The sequence below is a fragment of the Benincasa hispida genome, chromosome 9, assembly GCF_009727055.1.
Source record: "Benincasa hispida cultivar B227 chromosome 9, ASM972705v1, whole genome shotgun sequence".
NCBI lineage: Eukaryota > Viridiplantae > Streptophyta > Magnoliopsida > Cucurbitales > Cucurbitaceae > Benincasa > Benincasa hispida.
In genome coordinates this window covers 57,903,411-57,913,768 of record NC_052357.1, presented here as the reverse complement: position 1 = coordinate 57,913,768, position 10,358 = coordinate 57,903,411, and the positions used below count along the sequence as shown (strand labels likewise).

Here is a 10,358-nt window from a genome sequence, read left to right as displayed (position 1 = left end):
CGTCGAGTATAAATGATAATGTAACAGCGATCGCATAGCTTTGGACTATACGATAAGCATGAAAGACTACGCGATCATGTAGCGTGCATCAAGTATCACATACCATGCAATCATGTAGCTAAAGACTATGCGATGAGCATGATAGTCTACACGATCGTGTAGCATGCGCCAAGTATCATATACTATGCGATCGTGTAGCTACTGACTATGCGATGAGCATGATAGTCTACATGATCGTTTAGCACGCAAGCCTTACCTCGAGTATCATATACTGCATGATCGTCTACCCATCAAACGCCTACGCGATCATGCAGCCAACGCAACACGATCGTGTACCATTAGCTATTTGATCGTTTAGCAAATGCTAGACGATCGTGTAGTAAACTCTACACGATCGCATAACTAAATCTAAACGATCATTTAGCTCCAGCTACACGATGCAGCCAAAAATGCTTCGTCTTCTCCATTGAAATGCATTGCAACCTTCACTTCTGAATCTTCACGAATTACTCAAAACTAAAACGAATACAAACTCTATTGCAAGATTAATACCATAAAAAATGCAAGGACCCTTACAAATTAAATTTTTTTGTAAATAAATAGAAATCCACAAATAGAGATTACTACCCCGAAAGCATCCATCAACAACCATCAACATACATTTAACAATTAAACGCAATGCATAAACTTAAAACCCTCGAAGATTGTAAATGATTTCAAAACAAAAATGGAAATTGGAATCAGAACTACAATCTGGCTCTGATACCAATTGAATGAACTCGTTTACATGTGATCCATGACCAGAAGCGAATCGTCCAAATCCCATTTAGATTGAAAACATAAATTTGTAATAAACAAACAGATTATGCATTCTAAATAAAAATACAGCATGCTTTTAAACTAGAAAAAGGTATTAAGTGATTATACCTTTGAAGAACACTTCTTCTTGTACAACTATTGAACTGTCATGAACTCTTCGAACAACAACAAAACTTGAACATAGCAACCTTGAAGACTTTCTTTAAGTAAATCATGAACCAAAAGGGTAAATTCCATCTTGTGTAGCTGAGTTCCTAGCTCTCCAATCAGATGAATCCCCAAAATGGTAGGCTTGTTGAGTCGGCGATCTGGCCACTCTCACCTATACAAATCAAAGGAACGCGCTCATAGGTAGGAGTTCACAACTCACTCAGGATTAAGGTCATGATACCTATGGTCATTCTAGTGAATGAAAGTCTCTATTATGAATGACATTATATAATGAGACTAAACATTTCGTGGTCCGGTCTTGTACAAATTCCTTTGTATAGAATATCCCGACTCGCATGTCTAATACATAAATGATCCGGATCAAATCATTTGTAGCACTTTATAACATTTGTAACATCTAAAAAGTGGGTCATACTCATAGTGTTACCAGGATAAGGTACCTAGCCTTATTCATATACTACCGACCATTTAGGTTATCACTTAAACATGATCCACCTGTATGTCTCCATATACATGTTTAAGTTACAACGATAACCTTGGATGTTAGATTATTGGTTTGTGATTAATGCAACTAAAATATCACATATTTCATAGAAAAAGTGAACAAAATATCATATATTATTTATCACATACAAATTTGTTCATATAAGGTTTACAAACTATAGAACCTTATGAGATTTAAGGCATCAATCCCAACATGTAGTTCTAGGAGTTTTTCCTTTCCAAATTGGGCTAGATTCAAATTATATTATTTCACCACCCAATATGCTTTGTGTTCAACCTCTACTAGAAGATGACATGCCTTTCCATATACAATTCTACACAGGGTTGTACCTATAGGCATCTTAAAAGTAGTTATGTAAGCTCAAAGCGCATCATTATGTTTGGAACTCCAATCTTTTCTTTTCAAGTTCACAATCTTTTCTAAAATGTCTTTCACTTCTCTATTTGAGATTTCCTCTTGGCCATTTATTTGAGGATGATACGGGGTTGCTACACGGTGTGAACTCTGTATTTCATCGATAATGCATCTATGGTTCTATTACAAAAATGTGTTCCTTGATCGCTTAGAATGGCTCTAGGAATTCCAAATCTATAAAAGATGTTCTTTTTATGAAATTTTGAAATGATAGATGAATCATTTGTTCTAGTAGGGATTGCTTCAACCCACTTGAAAACATAATCAACCTCAAGTAAAATATAAAGTATCCAAACGAAGAAGGAAATGGACCCATGAAATCTAAACCCCAAATGTCAAATATTTCACAAACAATAATAGAATTAAGGGGTATTTCATTTTTTTAATCCCAAGATCCATACTTTTTACACTTTTCACAAGACTTACAATAAGCATACGAATCGGAAAAAAGAGAATCCCAGAATAGTCTTCAATCTAAAATTTTTCTAGTGGTTCATTTAGGACTGAAATGACCACCACATGTTTGTTCGTGGAAAAATGATAAAACATACCAAATTCTCCGTTAGGGACACATCTCTTAATGATTTGATCAGAACAAAATTTCCATTGATAAGAAGTATCCCAGACATAGTATTTAGAGTCACTTTTTAGTTACACTTTCTAGACCAATACATGTTAAGAGGAAACTTACGTGTAACAAGTTAGTTTACCATGTCAACATACCACAATAAGAAAGTAGACACCTTGGAAAGTTGTTCATCTGGGAAGTCTTCTCTAATAGGTGTTAGTTCTTCTTCTTGCTTGATTAGACTTAGATGGTCTGCCATTGAATTTTCAGATCCTTTTCTATCTTTGATGGTTATTTTGAACTCTTGTAAAAGTAGAATCCATCCGACAAGTCTGGGATTTTATTCTTTCTTCATCATTAGGTACCTGAGAGCAGCATGGTCAGTATAAATGATTATTGAAAAACCAAGAATATAAGATCTAAACTTATCCAAAGAAAAATTATAGAGATAAATTCTTTTTTTATTGTTGAATAATTGATTTGAGATAAATTGAGTGCTCTAGATGTGAAACAAATCACACGGCATCTCTTGTCAACTCTTTGTCCCAATACTGCTTCCCATTTCTAGGTTACTAGCATCACACATGATTTCAAATGGTAAGTCCCATCGGGGTGGTTGAAGGATTGGAGTTGATGTCAACTTCTCCTTAAGTGTGTCAAAAGCTTCCTTGCATTCTTTGTTGAAATTGAATACGACGTCTTTTTTAAGAAGGCTTGATAGAGGGAGTGCATTTTTGGAATAGTCCTTGATGAACCTCCTGTAGAACTCTGCAGTACCAAGAAAAGAGTAGACTTCCCTTATATTTTCAGGATAGGGAAGGTTAGCTATGATATTTTTCTTAGCCTTATCAACTTCTATGCTCTTAGAAGATACAATGCGTCTTAACACTATTCCAGAGAAGCTATAAAATGACATTTTTCATAATTCAAAACCAAATTTGTTTCTATGCATCTTTTCAAGGCCAAACTCAAATTGTGCAAATAATTTTAGAAAGAACTACCATACACAATGAAGTCGTCTATGAATAGAACCCAACAATAGGTAGTATAGCCAATCTTTAGCTACATCCTTCAAAGAGAAGGGGAAGGGTTTAAGGTTGAGCTGCTCTTGTGTTACTCCACGAGGACGCATCATGTCACAGACAAGGTGGAACTCCTTCATGTGTTTGTGAGATTCTTCGCCGGGTTGACCCGGTTTGAGTTCAAATGGGACAGTTGTCTCTAGGTGTACGATGCAAAGAGGTTGTTGATTATAATCCAATTCTGCTAGCTCATGCTAAATTTGTTCTCTTGCTTTGCCCATGATGTTTGGTTGTGGTTATTCTTCTTAACCCAACTCTTCAAATTCTTCTTGCTCTCTTCTAGCTCTTTCCCTTCATAATCTTCTCTCCTCGTGGTCGATATCTATAATTAAATAACAAAGTAAACTCCGAGAGGAGCAGATCATACACAAAAGGAAAGTTTAAAAACCTAATATTTTTTTGGTTTTGTTATTTTTCTTTTTTTTTTTTTCTATGGAATTCAAAAATTCTAAGAGGTCTATTGCTCGGTTTCCTGGCAACACTGCCAATTTGTTCGGTGTAAAGTAAGTTTCTTTAATTCTATCTACCCAAAACAAATGAAATTTATGAAACTCTAAATACCACTAGAACTAACACGTAGTAAGAGGTCAATCCCAAGAGAACCGCAATTAATTGGCCTAAAAATAGATTCTACTTGAATTCCAAACGCAAAAGATTAAATGGGGGGTTGCTTGTTTTAAGAACTAAAAACTAAGCAAAAAGACAAGAATTGATATAGGAAATTTATTGATGAGAGAAATAAGAGAGAGATTGTGAGATAAGATTAAATGGAAATGAAATCTTAAGGATTTTATATAACTAGGCAATTCTATCATTGACTTAATAAGAAATCATACAATTAGATTATTCAATAGCTCATTAAGAATAAATTCCTAATGCCCTAATTAGTTAATTTAACAATTAACCCTAACCTAAGTCTTAATTGCATCCTAAAGACATTTCACAGCTAATCCCTAAATTGTATTAAACTCATAGGTTTTCTTAACTATTTCAATCTTGAAACCAAAAAACTGGAAATTCAAGATTGACTACATGAATGTTCTGAATTAATAGATTCTTTAAAGAAAAGAGGAAAAGAAGTCCACATTTTCTATCAAGACTACTTATTCTTGCAACTACAATAACAATTTTGTTATAGAACCATGTCATTTTTGCATACAAAAATTGATTAATCTTAATCAATTTTATACTAAATCTCAGCAAGAACATTCAAAAGAAAGTCATTACATGAAATAAAAATCAAGAAAATGCCTACTTATATAGTTACCCAAGAAAAAGAATTACCTACTCATGGAGAATGAAATTCTTTAAGCAGTCATATGCTCATATTGATACAAATCTGAGTACAAATCGACTTAATCTCACATAAAATTACAAGAATCGGTCTTGGAAATCGAAGTTCCTCTCTAAAAAAATGGGTTTCTCTTCTTCGAAGTTTTCTCTCTAAAGAATGATGGATTTTCTAAGAAAAAATGATATCTCTCCATTTGCTGAAGAACATAACTCATTTATACCAACAACAAAGCATCGTGAGGCGTGCGGATGAATCATGTCAAAATTCGAAAAAAAGAATGAATGCATCGAGTTTTCTGCAGTTTAAAAATCAAGCTTCTTGTTTCATACTCGATCCTCGATGCTTGATGGTAGAATACTCGATGCCCAACGTTGGATGTCTTTTACTTGATAGCTTTAACTCGATGGAAAATGGTTGAATACTTGACAGCCTTTATTCGATGATATTTGACAGTATTTTGCTAAATACTCGATAGTCGATGATCGAACAGCCTTACTCGATGCTCTCCTTGGTGTTTATTCGATTCTCTTCAATTTGTTGATTTTCTTGCTAATTTTTTATCTTTTCGACACAATTTTCTTGTAATGGCTCCAAAATGCTTCAGGCATCGTTTAATCCTATAAAATTAGCAATTAAAAAAATAATCAACACAATTTTTGGGGAATTAATATAGAAAATATACATCTTTTAAAAACCTAACATGGCGCCTATGCTAGCCATGCTTATCAAATCGCAGAGGGGTGAGGTAAGGAGCACAGTGTTGCGCTTCACGTCTTCGCCTTTTCTGTCAATGTTGGAATGTCGCAACTTTACCTTTGTTCATCCTACATTCTAGCACACTATGTAGTAAACATGTAAAATCCTAGAATGAACTCGAATTAAACTAGGAAAAATAGCACCTTTAATGTGCTATCAAGTAACCAAAAAATTGAGTAACTCTTAGAAACTTCATTATTATTAAATATAGTTATAGCTAAAGTCCCTTTTTATAAGTAATTATAGATAAAGTTGTAAATCTTAGAATTAGTCTTTAGAAGTAAATTGACAAAGTTCTCTATGTTGAAGTTGTATTTTAGACTTTCACTTTTTTTTTTTCCAATTTTATAAATGAATTTAAATTATTATTATTCAATGTAACCTTTTTCCTCTGATTTTTAATACTGGTTAAACTATAAGCAGACAAAATTATAAGTTTTTTAAATAATTTGACAAATTGCTAACATAGTAATGTACCATTTATAAAATTTCATAATAATAATAATAACTTGATTTTATATTATAATTGATATTATGATTTAAAAATCCAAATACATCATAAGAGAGATTATTTGTATTTATACTTAACTCGAAGCATTCTTTAGCTTACCTTCAGTTGACATTTCTTTAGTGGGGGGGAACCTTCCGTTGACATTATATCATTGTCAAACACTCCAATCTATTTGCACATCTTCAGGTATTCTCTTAAATTACAAAATATTAACATTGCAACACAAAAAGTAGAAGAGAAGAACAAACCTAAATACAAGAGAAAAGTTTAAATGTTTGCTCTTTTTTTTTTTTTTTTTTTTTTTTTTTTTTTTTTTTTTTTTTTTTTTTTTTTTTGAAGAGAGTTGTATATATTGTTGGAGAAAATAAAAGTTATGAAACCTTTGAAATCTCATCTTTAAATATATACTTAAACGTAAATTCATAAAATTTATAAATTAAATTATAGAAATAAAGAGATAACTTATTTTTTTCAAATTTATATATGTTATGTATGGATGTGAGAATGCAAAAAGATAATAAATAATTAATATTAAGAGAAATTATTTCAAATGATAAAAGTATTGAAAATATTTATAAGATATAGCAAAATTTTAGAACTATCAATGATAGACGCTGAAAGAGTGATAGACTTCTATCCGAGTCTATCAATATGGCTGATAGACACTGATAGAAATATATCAATATCTAACCGCGTCTATCATTGTTTGTTTTAAAATTTGCTATATTTTGTAAATATATTGATCTACTTTTCTATATCTAAAAACAATCATAATATTAATTTTAATTTAGGTTAAATAATAATAAATATTGAGACAATTCTAAAATAGCAGTTAACATTTCTTTATAATAAAATTGTAACAACACAACCTGAGTGTTTTTTTTCCCTTTTAATTATCATTTATATTATTATTTTAAAACAAACTAATAAGGATAATTTAGGTTTTTTTGAATTAGAAGACAATGTTAATTTAAGACTTGTTGAGGTGGCAAAGTAGTCCAATAATATTCTCCCCTGAGTCCACTTTTTCAAATAGTAAGATAAGAAATTATCATTAAATAAAAATTATTATCACTTTTTAAGAATGAAATGAAAAATCTTTTTACATCCAAGCGATCCTTTAATAAAATGCGATTATTTATTTTATTTATCCTTGATGATTAAATTTTAATTAATTATTGGCAATTAATTAATTAATTAAAAAACTTTATGAGACATTAGCATTAAGTTGTGTTATTTTTCTCTACAAAAGAAATATTTTTCTCTACAAAAGAAACATAAACTTGTAAATGGTGAATAATCTTTTATTTTTCAATAAATATTTTACATTAAAAATATAGGAGGATTTTTAAAAATAGAAAAATAAGGAAAAATATTTACCCAAATAATAAAATTTAATTATAGTTGTGATAAACATCCATATCTGTCACAGATAGACACTAATAGAAGTCTAATAATAGAGATTGTAAAAGTTTATCAATGATAGAAACTATCATTGATAGAGGTTGATAGAAGTAGTCTATTAGTGTCTATCAATATTTTTTTATTATTTCTATAAATAGTTTGGTATTTTTTCTATGTGTGAAATATTCTTTCTCTTCATTAAATATTCTCTCTCTCACTTTTTTTTTTTTTTAGTTTTTATTCCCTGTCTCATGAAAAACCCTTTTGGCTCTGCTTAACTCTATCCCACTCTAGGGGTATTTTAGTGATAGGTTCTATAGGAAATGGATGATCTTATTTGATCAAAAACCTAGCGACGAACTCCTATTTTCCTTACATTAAAGTATTTATCATCAAGTTCCTAGATAACAAACCTAAGGATTTTCTTATTAACGATAGTGACGATATTGACCGTGAACTTGATACGAAGTTGAAGCTTCTAACTATGATGAATGTGCTAAGTATGGATATGATGCTGGAAATAGACCGGTTTTATATCACCCTTCAATTTCAATTAGCAAAAGAAATATCTCCTTTGTTTGTTTCAACAAGCATGTAGTGAAAAAAAATAGAATCGTTAAGCATTATAATTCATTAATTTTAGCTTCAAATCAAGCATGTTCTTCAAAATAAAAGAGGGTTTCAACAATACCTTTGAAGGTTTTCTTCAAACTTCAAATTCAACTGTAATCTACTCTTTCACTGGTTGTGAACCACCAGAAGATCTTCTCTACTATCCCTTAGGAACCTTAGATTGAGTTGTGAGACTCATAACAAGCTAGAACAAATGAATTTAGGAAGAGAAGATGATTGGTTTTCCTTAGAAACTAAAGAACCCTTCTTCAATATGGAATCTCAGCAAAACCAACTATTTTGCATGTCTTTTTTTCAGCATTAAAACTTCAGTTTTGTACCAGGAGAACATGCAATCAGATTGCATACTCAAGCTACAGCTCCTACTTGGGATAATGGGTGGAATTATGATTTGGATTTGTCAAAAGAAAAAAAAGGGGATAAACCGTGGGATTTTACAAAATCCAATTTTTTTTTTTTTTTCAATTTTGAAAACATTTTTCAAAATTATAAACAATTTAGCTTTTCAGTTTTAGTTCTTTAATTAAACTGAAAAATTATTAATTTTACAAAAATTAATTCAATTGATTAATTTTAAAATAAAATTAACAATTAGTTAAACAATTTTATTAATTCTAATAATTTAATATTAAATATTAAATTAATTAAACATCAATTCTACTCCATGAATCCCTATTTATGTAATTTGATATTTAATTGAATTTACATTTCAACTAATTCTCTAATTTTATTTTATTCAATAATTAAATTAGTAATTATATCACATATATACTAATTCCCTTAATTCGAATTTGAACGTTTCAAGTTAAATCAACACATTATTCTAAGGTTTACTCCGTTTGTGAGTTAGTAGGGGACCTAATGGGTCTACAAATCATGGACTCCAACGATTCAAGATTAATTAAACTCTTTAAACCAAATTAAACTCCATTTGTTAACTACTAGATCACTCCACTAAAGCCTAGTAGTTGCACTCCCCTCACTTTAGATATATTGTATTGACTCGATATAACCATGATTAGTAACTCAACCCTTCACAGGTTGTTCGTAATAGGCTTGGTCAATAGTTGTTTTTACCTCCGAAATTACCTCTTGTTTCTTAAGTCTCATTGATACTCTAATGAACAATTGATTTGAAAGATTCAATCATCAAACCGAATCCCTCTCGGATCAATGAGAGGGTGGGGCCCCTTGTATAAGACCCAGAGTTAGCACTTAAGGGAACAACCTATCTACTATCCCTAAAAGCGTGTAGGAGTGAGTTCTATATGTCCCTAGCTATCTACCCGATCTTACTCATGAAATAGGAGGCTTATTGAGCTAACGCTATTTAGCCAACCCTCACCTATGCAAATCTAAGAATAATACTGAATAAATATAAATTCATAGTTATTAAACATTATAAAATATTTATTGTTGTGAAATAATAAGTCTTACATAATAAAGTAAGAGTGACTTATTTCTTGGTTCAATCTTATACAAACTCATTACACAGGACGCCTCACTCCTCATATCACCACATGAACGGATCCCACTTTACAACAAATTGTAATAACTACAGTGTGGGTCACATCTGATAGTATTACCAGAATAAGACACCCAACCTTATTCGTATACTATAGATCATTTTGACTATTTACTCGATCTTGATCCACTTTTATATCTCCACATAAAGTTCAAGTATTCATGTAATAGTCATGGATCTTTTAATTTATTGGATTTATTTCTAAAACAAAATAAGCAATTCATATATTCAATCACAACTTTATTGAATCAAACATCAATAACATCTTTATTGTTTTATAGAATAAGTTTATTGTTTATATAAAACCCAACATCTTTACATAATATGGATTCCAAACATTCATGATCTGGCTATGAATGAGTCGAATTACTTATTCCTTGGTTTATTAGCGAACTACCTCTCCATATATTGTGAAAGATGTTCCACTAGAAATATTCTTGTTATTGCTTCAACCCATATTTCCTAAAAAGTTAATCATGCTCTAATAGCTCCGAATAAATTAAATACATGCATTAAAATATGAAGGTTTCTTATTCCACAACAATAAATAGAATAGCATTAAAGTATATTTCTATTGACCAAACAGAATTGCCTTCTAGGATCCATAATTGGCTCAAACAATGTGTTCCAAAGTATGAAGTGAGAGACAAAAGTGGGAGACAAGGAGTTTTGAATA

The 10,358-nt window shown here is 30.9% G+C and overlaps 1 protein-coding gene across 1 annotated transcript; it reads right to left on the bottom strand.

The window, feature by feature from the left end:
* Positions 1-3,009: 3,009 nt before the first annotated feature.
* On the bottom strand, positions 3,010-3,639 carry LOC120084818 (uncharacterized mitochondrial protein AtMg00860-like). Its single transcript, XM_039040636.1, has 2 exons — positions 3,479-3,639; positions 3,010-3,379 (listed from the first exon to the last, which is right to left on the bottom strand). Exons 1-2 carry the CDS (start codon positions 3,637-3,639, stop codon positions 3,010-3,012), a joined length of 531 nt encoding a protein of 176 aa, XP_038896564.1.
* Between the last annotated feature and the right edge of the window lie 6,719 nt (positions 3,640-10,358).

Coding starts and splice junctions, on each gene's coding strand:
- LOC120084818 (XM_039040636.1), bottom strand. CDS start 3,639: ATGAAGGAGTTCCACCTTGTCTGTGACATGATGCGTCCTCGTGGAGTA. Junction 3,380..3,478: donor AGACGACTTCATTGTGTATG/GTAGTTCTTTCT, acceptor GTCATTTTATAG/CTTCTCTGGAATAGTGTTAA.